General features: G+C 41.5%; 1 protein-coding gene across 9 annotated transcripts in view; it reads left to right on the plus strand.

Annotated features, from left to right (window-relative positions):
• Window positions 1-15,227, plus strand: part of LOC141760937 (C-myc promoter-binding protein-like) — a 210,316-nt gene that overhangs the window by 141,925 nt on the left and 53,164 nt on the right. For 4 of the 9 annotated variants that reach the window (XM_074624069.1, XM_074624057.1, XM_074624061.1 and 1 more), the window contains 5 exons: window positions 7,303-7,431; window positions 7,738-7,830; window positions 10,527-10,646; window positions 10,905-11,054; window positions 12,905-14,103. In XM_074624069.1, coding sequence (XP_074480170.1) covers window positions 7,303-7,431; window positions 7,738-7,830; window positions 10,527-10,646; window positions 10,905-11,054; window positions 12,905-14,103 — 1,691 coding nt within the window. The remainder of the gene's footprint in view (window positions 1-7,302; window positions 7,432-7,737; window positions 7,831-10,526; window positions 10,647-10,904; window positions 11,055-12,904; window positions 14,104-15,227) is intronic. The other 5 variants (XM_074624078.1, XM_074624115.1, XM_074624087.1 and 2 more) reach the window with 2 other exon arrangements.

Genomic DNA, 15,227 nt, shown 5'->3' on the forward strand with positions numbered 1-15,227 from the left:
TTTACTTTGTGGTCCAAACCAGAGTTAAAGAGAAACTTAACACCTTGCTTTAGCTTTAACATACCCCCAGTGAAACATGCATTCAAACCCAGAGCAACAATGAACACTGCAGACTGGGATCAGAGACAGTTGACCGTACAAAAAGTGTTAAATGGTAACTTCAGTATTTTATAACCTGGACCTTATTTTCCCATGTTTTCTTTCCCATGTGTCTAAGTGACTAATAATGACAACAATTTTTTAAATTGATCCAGTATTGAGGAAGAGCGCAGCAGAGGCATCTGCTAAATGGGTTGTAATGTAATCACTCAGGGCAACGCCCGTCATTTACGTCCACTAAAAGTGCTTGTTTTTGCCACTGACAGGCTCTGATTGTTATTCTAAGTATCTGACAGCATTATGGAGAGGACCCTACAGAGAAATAAAATGTTTTTTGCTTGATCCGCTCTGTTTGTTATTGTGTCTCGCTCAAGGAGAAGTCTTGTTGTGAAATATCGCACACAGTCTCACATCGTTTCTTGAAATAATCACAAAATTTAATCTTTTGGTTCGTGCACATAGATACGAATTTGCCCTTTTTTTCGTGACAATCACCACGACTTTCAACAATATTTCGTGCATTTTCCTACGAATGTCCAGCAACACGTGACGCACATGTAAATTTCAGCTCAGTTAGGCTTAGGAAAAGATCGTGGTTTGGGTTAAAATAACGTCGGAAGTGGCGTAACTTTAGTATGGATATTACATGATAAATAAATCTACTTTGACTTGTGGTTTCCCACGGGACACAAACACTGGTTTACTGGGTAAAAGTCCTGAGATTTTTGACACACCCACCCCATGTTCAGCGCTCTCTATACTTCCTGGTTCACAATTATATGGATTACATAAGAATGGATTTCATTCTGACCATCACGAAAAAAAAGGGGAATTTGTGTACACGAATCAATACATTCAATTTCGTGACTATTTCAGGAACTGCTGTGTGACTGGGCTGAAATATCCGTATACTCTGGCTCAAATAAATACAGGCAGCCATCGAATTCAAAGACATCATCCACATTGTCGAAATCATCTAAATATTCAGCCATGACATTGAAAATCTTTTAGATAAGACTAAGCAATGCTTTCTTTACTCCAACACAACAAACTCTGTCAACACCGCCACTCCTCTCTTCAACTCTCTCTTTAACATTTCCAACGTTGTCTTCCAGTAACACGCCACCTCCTCCTTCCATAATGTTGTCAGACACTTATAATAACAATCTGAGCCTGTCAGTGGCAAAAACAAGCACTTTTAGTGAACGTACATTGATGCTGAGGAATTGCCCGATTGGATTACATTGCAGCCCGTTTAGTGGCTGCTGGTTACAGCGTTATCCCTCAATACTGAACCCATTTCCCCATTAGTCACGTAGACATAAAAACATGGAAAAATAGGGCTGAAAAATACAGAAGTTACCCCTTAAGTTAGGATTTTACTTCATTGCAATGATGTATTTGGTTTGTTAACGTTCATACTGCCTATCTACATGTGAACAAAGGTATAAATCTCAAATCTCAGTGCATGTGAGTTTAAGCTAAACCTGAAGGACTTTACCTTCTCTGGTGTACACACCAGTTAAGAACATAAAACTTAGTTGAATATATCGCTCCAGATTGAGGATTGCTCTCAGTTTATTTAGTTTTTACGGTCAAACATTCAGGACCACTTGCTATCCAATGCTAACATCTGTCATTATCAACATAATCACTTCCACTTTTGTTTCTTTTCTGTAGCTCAGAAAGGTTTGAACTCAGGACAGTGACTAACGAACTTATTCAAGTGTATTAAATATAAATAATATTGTATATATAGACAGTGCTGAGTTTTGCGTTATTGGTGTAGGGAAAAAAAGATTAGAAACAATTAACTAACATAACACAAGTGAGTAAAGTTTTAATCCAAGAAGAAGAAAAAAATGTTGCTTGCACGATAAATAATTCAGTTAGACTACTAACTAATAAGTAATCATTCAATATAATCTAAATAAACGATGATCAAATACAGACGTGGACAAAATTGTTGGTACCCTTCCGTTAAAGAAAGAAAAACCCACAATGGTCATTGAAATAACTTGAAACTGACAAAAGTAATAATAAATAAAAAGTTACTGAAAATTAACTAATGAAAATCAGACATTGCTTTTGAATTGTGGTTCAACAGAATCATTTTAAAAAACAAACTAATGAAACTGGCCTGGACAAAAATGATGGTACCCTTAACTTAATATTTTGTTGCACAACCTTTTGAGGCAATCACTGCATCAAGCGATTTCTGTAACTCTCAATGAGACTTCTGCACCTGTCGACAGGTATTTTGGCCCACTCCTCTTGAGCAAACTGCTCCAGCTGTCTCAGGTTTGAAGGGTGCCTTCTCCAGACTGCATGTTTCAGCTCCTTCCACAGATGTTCAATAGGATTTAGATCAGGGCTCATAGAAGGCCACTTCAGAATAGTCCAATGTCTTGTTCTTAGTCATTCTTGGGTGTTTTTAGCTGTGTTTTGGGTCATTATCCTGTTGGAGGACCCATGACCTGCAACTGAGACCAAGCTTTCTGACACTGGGCAGCACATTTCGCTCCAGAATGCCTTGATAGTCTTGAGATTTCATTGTACCCTGCACAGATTCAAGACACCCTGTGCCAGATGCAGCAAAGCAGCCCCAGAACATAACCGAGCCTCCTCCATGTTTCACATTAGGTACAGTGTTCTTTTCTTTGTATGCTTCATTTTTGCGTCTGTGAACATAGAGCTGATGTGACTTGCCAAAAAGCTCCAGTTTTGTCTCATCTGTCCAAAGGACATTCTCCCAGAAGCTTTGTGGCTTGTCAATATGCATTTTGGCAAATTCCAGTCTCGCTTTTTTATGATTTGCGTCCTCCTCGGTCGTCTTCCATTAAGTCCACTTTGGCTGAAACAGCGACGGATGGTGCGATCTGACACTGATGTACCTTGACCTTGGAGTTCACCTCTAATCTCTTTGGAAGTTGTTCTGGGCTCTTTGGTTACCATTCGTATTATCCGTCTCTTCAATTTGTCATCAATTTTCCTCTTGCGGCCACGTCCAGGGAGGTTGGCTACAGTCCCATGGACCTTAAACTTCTGAATAATATGTGCAACTGTAGTCACAGGAACATCAAGCTGCTTGGAGATGGTCTTATAGCCTTCACCTTTAACATGAAGGTCTATAATGTTCTTTCTAATCTCCTGAGACAACTCTCTCTTCAGCTTTCTGTGGTCCATGTTCAGTGTGGTACACACCATGATACCAAACAGCACAGTGACTACTTTTCACCCTTTAAATAGGCAGACTGACTGATTACAAGTTTGAAGATACCTGTGATGCTAATTACAGGTCACACCTTAGTTTAACATGTCCCTATGGTCAAATTATTTTCAATCTTTTCTAGGGGTACCATCATTTTTGTCCAGGCCAGTTTCATTAGTTTGTTTTTTAAAATGATTCTGTTGAACCACAATTCAAAAGAAATGTCTGATTTTCATTAGTTAATTTTCAGTAAATTTGTATTTATTATTACATTTGTCAGTTTCAAGTTATTTCAGTGACCATTGTGGGTTTTTCTTTCTTTAACGGAAGGGTACCAACAATTTTGTCCACGTCTGTACCTGCAGAACAAATTGAAGGATCATAATATTATAAACAATAGAAGATCCTGCTGTACTACGATCTCAAATACATCACAAGAAAATAGAATCTAACTATCCAGCATGTCTAAAATTGGATTTTGTCAGCTGTGATAAATGACCAGCAGAGTTGAAAAGGTAAAACTACAAAACACAACTATCTCAACATGTGTGATTTAACTCCCCTGCATGCCAGTGATCACCTGCACACCCGGTGCATGCTAATCCCAGTCCCTGCTAATCCCTGCTTTTTAAAGGTACTCCCTGTTCCCAGTTGTTGTGTTCTTAAACGCTCCTCAGTTTTTAAAGAGACACACTCATCTATACACACTACTGAAAGACATAAGACACCCTCTCACGCTGCTCCAGTCCCACACGTCATAGACACTGTATACAGCTCTGGAAAAAATTAAGAGACCACTTCAAAATTATCAGTTTCTCTGGTTTTACTATTTATTGGTATGTGTTTGAGTAAAATGAACATTTTTGTTTTATTCTATAAACTACTGACAACATTTCTACCAAATTTCAAATAAAAATATTGTCATTTAGAGCATTTATTTGCAGAAAATGACAACTGGTCAAAATAACAAAAAAGATGCAGTGTTTTCAGATCTGGAATAATGCAAAGAAAACAAGTTCATATTCATTTTTAAACAACACAATACTAATGTTTTAACTTAGGAAGAGTTCAGAAATCAATATTTGGTGGAATAACCTTGATTTACAATCACAGCTTTCATGCGTCTTGGCATGCTCTCCACCAGTCTTTCACATTGCTGTTGGGGGACTTTATGCCACTCCTGGCGCAAAAATTCGAGCAGCTCGGCTTTGTTTGAGGGCTTGTGACCATCCATCTTCCTTTTGATCACATTCCAGAGGTTTTCAATGGGATTCAGGTCTGGAGATTGGGCTGGCCATGACAGGGTCCTGATCTGGGGGTCCTTCATCTACACCTTCACTGACCTGGCTGTGTGGCATGGAGCATTGTCCTGCTGGAAAAAACACTCCTCAGAGTTGGGGAACATTGTCAGAGCACAAAAGAAGCAAAGAAGAGCCAGGCTGAGGTTTGTACTTGGCTTGATTCACAAAGACAAATCTGCCCGATTCCAGCCTTGCTGAAGCACCCCCAGATCATCACCGTTCCTCCACCAAATTTCACAGTAGGTGTGAGACACTGAGGCTTGTAGGCCTCTCCAGGTCTCCGTCTAACCATTAGACGACCAGGTGTTGGTCAAAGCTGAAAATTTGACTCATTGGACTCATCAGAGAAGATGACCTTACTCCAGACCTCTATGGTCCAATCCTTATGGTCTTTTGCAAACCTCAGCCTGGCTCTTCTTTGCTTCTTTGGTGCTCTGACAATGTTCCCCAACTCTAAGGAGTGTTTTTTCCAGCAGGACAATGCTCCATGCCTCACAGCCATGTCAGTGAAGGTGTGGATGAAGGACCACCAGATCAGGACCCTGTCATGGCCAGCCCAATCTCCAGACCTGAATCCCATTGAAAACCTCTGGAATGTGATCAAGAGGAAGATGGATGGTCACAAGCCCTCAAACAAAGCCGAGCTGAGGAGTGCCATAAAGTCCCCCAACAGCAATGTGAAAGACTGGTGGAGAGCATGCCAAGACGCATGAAAGCTGTGATTGTAAATCAAGGTTATTCCACCAAATATTGATTTCTGAACTCTTCCTAAGTTAAAACATTAGTATTGTGTTGTCTAAAAATGAATATGAACTTGTTTTCTTTGCATTATTCCAGATCTGAAAACACTGCATCTTTTTTGTTATTTTGACCAGTTGTCATTTTCTGCAAATAAATGCTCTAAATGACAATATTTTGATTTGAAATTTGGGAGAAATGTTGTCAGTAGTTTATAGAATAAAACTAAAATTGTAATTTTACTCAAACACGTACCAATAAATAGTAAAACCAGAGAAACTGATAATTTTGAAGTGGTTTCTTAATTTTTTCCAGAGCTGTATATGTTTTCACAGTGACACAAGAGGTGAAAACAACTGGCCAACTTTTAACTGTCCTGTTATTTTCTATTAATTTCCTAGGAAGTTCCTGTAAATAATGAATTAATGTAATAATATAATTAGTTTTTTTTTTGTGGAGAAAATGGAGACAATGTATCTGCAACAGTTATTTTTAATTTATTCTCACGGACAATGCATATTGATCAACATCACTGTAATGTGCCAGTGTGAGACAAAAGGCTAATTTTCAACTGTTGTTCCTCGGCCTGATGTTAAAATTGGCCATTAAATTGAAGTGATTTGAGTGAAGTTAATTGTATTGAGTTGTGAGAGGGATTCCCTTGAAATAACTGCCAAAATCTTAACTTTAAAAAACATAAAACAAGTACATATTAATTTACTATTGGAAACTTAATTCTCCATATACTGTTTGTTGAATGATGTATATGCTTTCTTGTAGACAAGTTTCGCATTTGTGCATGTTCATCTCACCTGCTGTGCACTAAAAGACTAAAAGACTCTCGGAGTTAATTGGAATTAATTCACTGGGAGTGTAACAATTGTCTTTATTTTCCCTATAATTAGTACCAATTTAAATGATTCTAAGTATTTACAATTGCAAATCAGTTACTCTCTAGTAAATAAAAGCCCCCAACCCTCTAAGACCCACAATAGAGCCATTTTTATCGTTTTAAGGGGGGACAGGAGTTCTTTAGGGGGAGATAGCAGGTCAGCAGTAGATGTCACATAGAAGTGGTGTACATCATCTGAAAGCTGTGAACCTGAAGATTAATTTGAGATGCAGCTCAGCACTGAGTGTGTCAAGTTGTTCTAGTCAAAAATCAGAAATAAACATTTAATTAATTAAAATAAATTGTGAAAGTTACACAGATTTTGTGCTACATTACCCATCTTTTACTTCTCAAGAATTGATAAAAATGATCAAAAATCCCTTCAAAATACCACATTAAGACACCAAGACCTTGAGCGATTATTATAAAGTGGTATCTAAAGGGGAGACTCGTGGGTACCCATAGAACCCATTTACTACATTCACATATCTTTAGGTCATGACGGTTTTTCCTCGCCAAAATTTAGTCTAAGTTTGGAGCGTTATTTAGCCTCCTTCCAACAAGCTAGTATGACATGGTTGATACCAATGGATTCATTAGGTTTTGTAGTTTTATAGGATATCGCTGCCTTCATTAGCTATCTCCAAAACCTGACACCTGAACCTGCTACAGCCTATGAAAGACATTAAAGTTTGACTCGCCCGCGATCCCGTGGGATCATCAATCATTGTTTTAACCTGGTGGCTGGAATTTATTTATTATTAAAAATAATGTATTTTTAAGACACATCTCAGCATTATGCATGAAGAATTTTCTCATTTCTCTTACAGTATGCTGGTTCAACTGGATTTCTATTAAATTACAGAAGCAACAGACCATCCAATTACTGTTTCTTCATGATGATAGAAACACTGTAGAACACAGACACATTGGAACAGTTCTTTTCATCCACTTATCAACACCTAAAGATTAAACAAATATTCAAAACAATAAAAAGAAGAACAGTTGTGGAGCAGAAATGGCGCCCGGCTTCCTTTTAACGCCTTGTTGTCTTTGGGCAGATGGCAGCGACCTGGACGCTGTGAGTCATGGCAGCCTGGATAGCTCTGCCGACACTAACCTGGCCGAGCAGGGCCCCTACGCCACTGACTCCGCCAAAGTAGACCTCACTGACGATAGATCTAGCACAGGTACACCCAACATGGCTGCTGCTTGACTCAATCTTTCACAGGCAGCCATCTTGTTCTACATCTTCTCTCTCAATGACATTTTTTTTATTCCTCCTTCCTTCATTTGTCCCACTCACCAACCGTCCTCTTCCTCGTTTTCCCTCTTCCTCTTAAATCTCCTTCCCTCTGCTGCCTGGCGTTTCCACCTTCCTTTTGTCCCTGTTGTCCATCCATGTCTCACCATGGTTTTGCGGCTGTGGTTTCTTCTGTGCTCTGTCCTAACACTGCCCTTCACTCTGGCCCTGCCTGTGTTGCCCTTGCATGCAGTCGGCCGTGGGGGCGGCAGCGTGGGCGCCAGGGCCCCGGTGGCCTACTCACACTGGGGGGGCTCTGAGCTCATAGAAGCTACCCTCCACCCAGGTAAACCTCTCTGTCAGTCTGCATGTGTGGTTGCATTTATCTGTCCCATCTTACCTGAGCTGCAACGTTTTATTATTATTATTTTCTGTCTACTTCAATCGTTTCATTGTCTCTTTCCTGTCTCTGTGATCTCGCCTCCTCTCTCTGTCCTCCATCTCTCTATCCGGCACATCACAGTCTGCTGCTCATCTCTCTATTCGCTCACTCCTCACTTCACCACAGAGATATGTGTCATTGTCAATTATGGCGAGTAATTACCCAGAGGCACATTCTTTTTGATTAGGGAAATAGTTTAAATCATGGAGATGGCACCTCTACTGGAGCTTTGGAACGAGCTCACAGCACAGCAGGAGAAGATCGTAGATTATTACAGTCCTGAAATGAGTTTTGTCTCTTGCCCATCAGTTGCAATCCTCTCCATACTGTATTCCAGCTGAGCTGTGCAGCCTCATGCTTTATTTAAAGATGAAGTTTCGTGGAAAAGATGAAAGAGCAGAGCGAATCATCCGACAGCTGGTTGCCTGGAGATCCAGGGAAGTTACACAGACAGATGGAAGAGTCAGCCTGGAGTGATGGCAGGGTTTCTTTCCCCCCTAACGTCAAACCCTAGCAGTTAAATTCATTAGCAGCTGTGAAACTGCAGTTAGTTTCTGTACAGTAACTGCAGATCTCTGCATGCCCTGAGGAGGATTCTTTTTATCCAGCACAGCATTTAGCTGCTCTTTTCCTCTCCTCTCTCTGCAAAAGGGATGTGCCTCCCAGAATTGTGGAGATGAAAGGGAAGAAACCCCTCACTATTTTTTTTCTCTTATGTATGTTTCATTTCCTACCTCAGTGTAAAGCCACATTAGGTTCACATTTTTACATCAAAAAGCTTTTTCGGTTGTTTTCAGTAGATACTGTGAAAACAAAGGACATGGCCCTCAAACTTGAACAGTTTGTTCAGTAATAGGAGCAGTGACACATACAGTGTTGTTGAAGGCTGCAACGATTAATTGATTAGTTTTCATCTATTAAATTAATTGCCAACTATTTTGATAATCGATTAATTGATTTGAGCAATTAAAAAAAAAAAGTCAAAATTCTCTGATTCCAGCTTCTTAAATATGATTATTACACGGCTTTGTTGAATACTGGATTCTGATTGGTCACTCATGACGTTCTACGGTCTGTTATATTTATGCCTTCAAATGAAACTCGGGAGCTAGTATTTACAACATGGGAAGTCGTGTACACGATATGCTTGGCCTTCAAGTGGTTAAGTCGTGAGAACACCGCTGCTAAGCAACGGCAATATTAACGTTACTGTCGGAGTCTTTATTATTAAATTATTATTATATATTATTTAGCAAGCTAGCGAGAGGGTAACATCATGCAGGAAATGCAAAGGCATAATGACAGAGGAGAAAGATGAGGTCGTTGGGAATATCAACATTTTCCTCAAACATATTATGAAATTACGAACAAAAACAATATATAACTAAAATTACAATATATTAACTTAATATACACCAAGAAAAGAACTTCTATGGCCTCCGCCATTTCTGACAACTTCAACAAACACATCGGAGCTTTCGGAATTTTTTCACTTGCGATGTCGTGAATACCACAAGAGGGGGGTGTTCATATGGACTCTTCTCGTGAACACGATAAACACGACCCCATTTGATGGCACCATTTCTTTATTGCATACCGTTGCTATGTATAACAGACTGTTGCTATGTATAACAGACTGTTGCTATGTATAACAGACTGTTGCTATGCACAACAGACTGTTGCTATGTATAACAGACTGTTGCTATGTATAACAGACTGTTGCTATGTATAGCATACCGTTGCTATGTATAACAGACTGTTGCTATGTATAACAGACCGTTGCTATGTATAGCAGACCGTTGCTATGTATAGCAGACTGTTTTTATGTATAACAGACTGTTGCTATGTATAACAGACCGTTGCTATGCATAACAGACCATTGCTACGTATGACAGACCATTGCTACGTATAACAGACCGTTGCTACGTATAACAGACCATTGCTATGTATAACAGACCGTTGCTATGTATAACAGACCGTTGCTATTGGCGCAGTTCTAATGTCGGACACTGGAGGACCGTTTTTTAGGTCAAATTATTTCATTCTTCAGTAAGTAGCCATGTAATAAGTGGGATAATGTACATCTAGCAGGTCATTGTTGTGAAATAAACCCATTCTGGGCGATGCCAGACCTCTTCACGTCAGGGTGCCGCATCTCCCTGTCAGGGTTTATTTCACAACAATGACCGGGTCGCTAAACATTATCCCTTACATATTTCCTGGTTTCTTTACTCCTCTATGACAGTAAACTGAAGATCTTTGAGTTGTGGACAAAACAAGACATTTGAGGACGTCATCTTGGGCTTAGAGAAACACTGATCAACATTTTTCCCAATTTTGTTGCATTTTATAGACCAAACAACTAATCGAATAATCGAGAAAATAATCAACACATTAATTGACAATGAAAATGATCGTTAGTTGCAGCTCTAGTGACGATAAAGTGTAGCTGTCTTGAAAAATGTGTTCCTCTGCATAGATTTTCCATACGTTGTGTTGCATATTTCTGTGATCTTTTGGTTAAATATCAAAAGACTTCTGTGTCTATTGTGCCCCTCTCATCTAATTCCATCTTTCTCTCTGTTCTCTCTGTTCTGAAGGGGATCAATCAGACCTGGGTTATAATTCACTTTCCAAAGAGGAGGTTCGGAGAGGAGACCCCAGCGCTCCGGATGCCGCCCCTGACAAAGATGACAAGAAGGAGAGCGACTGCAGCTCCTGTCAGTATGATCTGATAAGTCTGATCTGATAACACCTGATATTTCTGTCTACTGTACCTTCTAAAAAATGATAAGTTGGCAGCCTCGCAGCCACACGGGATTTCCCCTTCCTCTTCCTTGATCTCTCTCCTCCAGAGATGATTCATTCCTTTTGGTTTCTTAACATCAAAGCATTTCAGTCGTGTGATTTTACTTCTGGAGAAAGCTGTGCGCATAGTAAAAAAAAGACTGATTTTAAATTGTAATTTCTGTTTGCAGTGTCAGAGACGGAGAGCGCCAAGGGGAGTAAAGACTGCCTCCCTCAGTGTGACATGGAGGTCCATTCCTCCTTCAAACCTCGCGGCATTGTGCGCAGCAGCTGTCCATACGACGATTCATCTTGCAAACCCAAGAGCTCCGCCAGCGCAGGTGAAGAAGAAACATTAAATAGATTTAATGGTTTTAATAGAGATGCTGTTAACTGAGATGTTTTTCTCCACTTTGAATTTTCATTTCAACGTTTTATTTTAATGACATCCTCAATGTTCCTCAACATCAAAAGTCTTGTAAAAATAAATTTAAGCCATCAGTTTTTATTATTTCAATACCCATGAGCCTCAGCTGCTGTTGCTATGGAGAAGAAGCCAGTGGGGAGGATCAAATCTGTAGCATATTATTATTATATATTATCTGAAAGTGATATGATTTTAACTGCTGAATGTATTATCTTATCTCTACAAAGTGATATCTTTAGCTTACGCTCGTCGTTAGCGGCCCATGCAACAGAATTTTAAAGAACCATTGTGTAGGATTAAGGCTGCATTCACATCAGATCAGGCGTTGGAGCAATTCGCCACAGGGTTGTGCGGCGGTGTGGGAGTGTCACTTTAATGGCCCATTGACTATGACGATTAACGTCTTTTCTTCCCTCATGACTGAGTTGTACAGCTTTGGATCCCATCAGGTTGCATTTCTCCAAAAGTTGGTTCTGTTTTACTTTTCCACTGCAGGCCATTGCGTTTTTTTGGCTCCTCCTGTGGCAGCTGCAGACCAAATTCCCTATCCCCCTTCAAAATGAATGGGAGGACTGGCGTTTTTGCCGCACCACCAGATCTGGTGTGTATGCAGCCTTAGTAGCATTTAGCGGTGACGTTGCAACCAACTGAAAACCCCCACTGCTCTCTCCTCCCCTTCCAAGCGTGTCAGAGAACTACGGTGACCTTTGGGTAATGTAAAAACGTGAAAGGCTCTCTCTAGAGACAGTGTTTGTCCTTTCTGGGCTGCTGTAGAAACATGGCGGAGCAACATGGAGGACTCCATAAAGAGGACCTGCTCCCTATGGAGATATGAAGGGCTCATTTTAAGCTAACAAAAACACAACAATTCTTAATATCAGGTGATTAAACACTAATGAAAACATAGTTATGAATATTGTATTCTATTAATGCCAACAGATCCTTCTAAATGCTATACACTGGTCCTTTAAGCTCAGTGATTGGTTGTTCTTACTAAAATGTTCCTTGGCCGTAGTTAATGTATGTATACAGGCTAACATTAGTTGTGTTTCCATTCACATATTTTAATGCGCATTAGCTGTATGGAAACGGACAAATTCTATAAAACTTCCTCAATTGCAAAAAAGGTTTTTATACTCACGTGAGGTGGTTTTTGCCTTTATCGAAAAAGAGTTGATGCACTAAATGGATTATGGAAACGCCTTAGCTGAATAAATTCTGACGTAGCGAACATTTAACTCACATGACTGATCAGCTGTTTCTGCTGTTGGCATCTTCTCGGATATTCCCATAATGTGTGAATACTGGTGTCTTCGTCTCGGGACAACATGAAACATGGTCAATACTAGCTGACATGAAAGAACAATTAAAACTTGCCCAATTGAAACAAGTTGTTGAAGATCTCTCTCCATTTTTCTCTCGGAGATGTTTTGATGACCGGGCCGACTTGTTTTGTTTCCGGTTCGCAACCTCTTCTTCTTCTACTCTGTTTACTGGCAGATTACAGCCATGCGTAGCCTATAGCGCCAACTTCTGACCAAACTACACTGTAGCTGAGTGTATTCATTCCAAACCAGTTGATGGAAACACGCCTAATTCACATTTCTTTTCTTGCAACATTTCAAGAGTTTGCTTAAAAGTTGCTTGACAATTGAATGGAAACACAGCTATTGTCTCTGCAGAAAATGAACATGACTTTTACTTCTGAAATAACTGTAACTCTATTACTCACTCATGTCACTTCTTCCCCTCCCTCTCTCTAAGGCCATGTTGCAGGTCTCCTCTTCACTTCCTCCCTGGATGAGATCGGTGAGGTCTACACCGACAGTTTGCTCAGGAGACATAAGAGTACTCTGGAGGACATGGTGGGCAGCGCCAGCAGCGGCTCGGCTCTCGACTGGCAGGGCGTGAGGGGCCGCCGGCTGAGCGGCGACACGGTGGGCAGCAGCGGCAGTGGCACCACTGTCCTCGGCCTGGGTATGAGCCAGGGTGAAACTGACCCAGATAAGATCGCGGGACACCTGGGCGCGGACGTCAAAATTCTCTCCGGTGCCAACTTCACTAAGAGTAAGAGGCCTCGTTCGCTGGCTCTGGGTGGGTTAGAGGTGGTGGCTGCTGTCGGAAGTCGTGATCACAGGGAGGAGGAAGATGGGACGGAGGGACAGGACTCAAGTGATGAGGACAGAAGTAATACAGAGGCCATTTTTGATTTGGAGGATCTGGATTTAGACAAGCCTGCCGCAGGGGCTGCCATCAGCTCCCATAACTCCAACAAATCTCATAAGAAACCTGTGGAACGCAGCGTCAGCTACGGTGGCATGAGCACCATGACGTCCAGAGGAGCTGTGAAGCGCACAGACATACAGACAGGCTACGACCCTCTATCCCTGCTGGCAGCAGAGTCACAGACCGACCAGCAAAATGAGGATCAGTACCCAGAGGGGGACGAGGCCAGCACGCCCAGCGCCCGTAGGCACCTGGCCAGAGAGATCGAGCTCTACATGAACCACATGGGCAGCCCGCTGAGCAGCCGTACACCCAGTCTGGACCTGCAGGACCCAGCCAGCCCCCTCCTCCTCCACCCCTCCTCACTCTCTGCCCCCCGCAGAGCCAGCCTGCCCCACAGCTCCCCCCTCAGGACTGCTGGAGTGCCGCGCTCCCGCACCTTCCACCCGCCCTCGCCCTCCCAGCCCATCTCACGCCAGCGTCTAATGTCGTCGCCTTCCTGTCGCAGCTCTAGCACCACCCCCAGCGCCAGCCCTCGGCCCAGCCCCTACAGGGAGAGGACAGACCGGATGAGCCTGGCGTCGCCTTCGCCCTCCTCCTCCTCTTTCGCTCTGGACACTCTACTCACACCAACGCTTGATGTATTCAAGACCAGTGTGGTCTCTGCTGGGAAGGGCGTGGCAGAGAAGGCAAGCCGCTGGTATACCCGCCTTGCCACGTACACCACACCTACCAAGGTACAGAGGCTTGTTGTCAAAGTTAACTTATTGTTGTGTGGTAATGCAGCTGGTAATGCATCGAACACATGCAGGTTTTTAGTAATCTATTTAGTATCATACAGAAAATGAAGCTCCAAATAGGTTTTGTAGAAATAGTGACCTAATTTTGAGCTTACATTGTATATTTTAATTGAAAAATCAGACACATCTCAATCTATTAGTATTCGGCAATGCAATGCAAATATGATTTGTAGTAAATGGGTTAAAACCTGCATTTACACTGGTGGGATTGTACTTTCAAAATCCATCCAACAACAAAAATCTCTACTAGTATCACAACAGACAGCATTTTCCTGCCGCGCACAGTACAACATGTACCGTGTTATCAGCTTTTTGCTCTGCGCTACAGTTAGCTTCTGTTACCTTAATCAGTAGAGCAGTTTGTGGGTTTCCTTTCTGGTGTTTGTATATAATATTTCTAGATTTGTATGATTAAGGTCACTGGGAAGATGCATGCACAAAATGTCTTATTTGTGCCCCTTAAAATATTTTTATTTGTTCCTCATGTGAGCAATCTTATATAGTATGTGTCCACAGGATCTGTTCTTTCCACACTTCCCATTCATTGTCTATGTAATTAGCTATGCAATGCATTCTGGTAGTGTGGCGGTGCGATTCAAGAGACGGGGCATCACGTTGGCCGCTCCTATTTTGCATACAGTCAAGGTCTAGGTTACTTTATGCAAATCATGGGCATCCGGGGCAACTCGCCGCCTCTGGAAACTCCCGAAAAACTTTTAAACTAACCGTTGTCGATCTAAAATAAAGACAGATTTAGCAACTGCATGGCTTATTTCTTGCATAAAATGTTTTCAGAAACACATTTCGGTGAACCTTTTTCTTAATATAGTTTACAAACGAGCTACCGTGTTGGTTCCGGTTTCAAAGCTAGGAGCAACACCCCACGAGGGAAAGCGTTTGTCCAATCAGGTGCCTTGTGTCTAATAGCAGCTCATCAAGCGTCCAATGCTGGGAAGCGAGGCGATCCCTCACATCCAAAAAAACCCTGTTGATACGTACCATTTGTCTATGCTGAACTTGATCTGCCATTGCTGTGAGTATTATAGCTTTAAGATTAGACA

The sequence above is a fragment of the Sebastes fasciatus genome, chromosome 2, assembly GCF_043250625.1.
Source record: "Sebastes fasciatus isolate fSebFas1 chromosome 2, fSebFas1.pri, whole genome shotgun sequence".
Taxonomy (NCBI): domain Eukaryota; kingdom Metazoa; phylum Chordata; class Actinopteri; order Perciformes; family Sebastidae; genus Sebastes; species Sebastes fasciatus.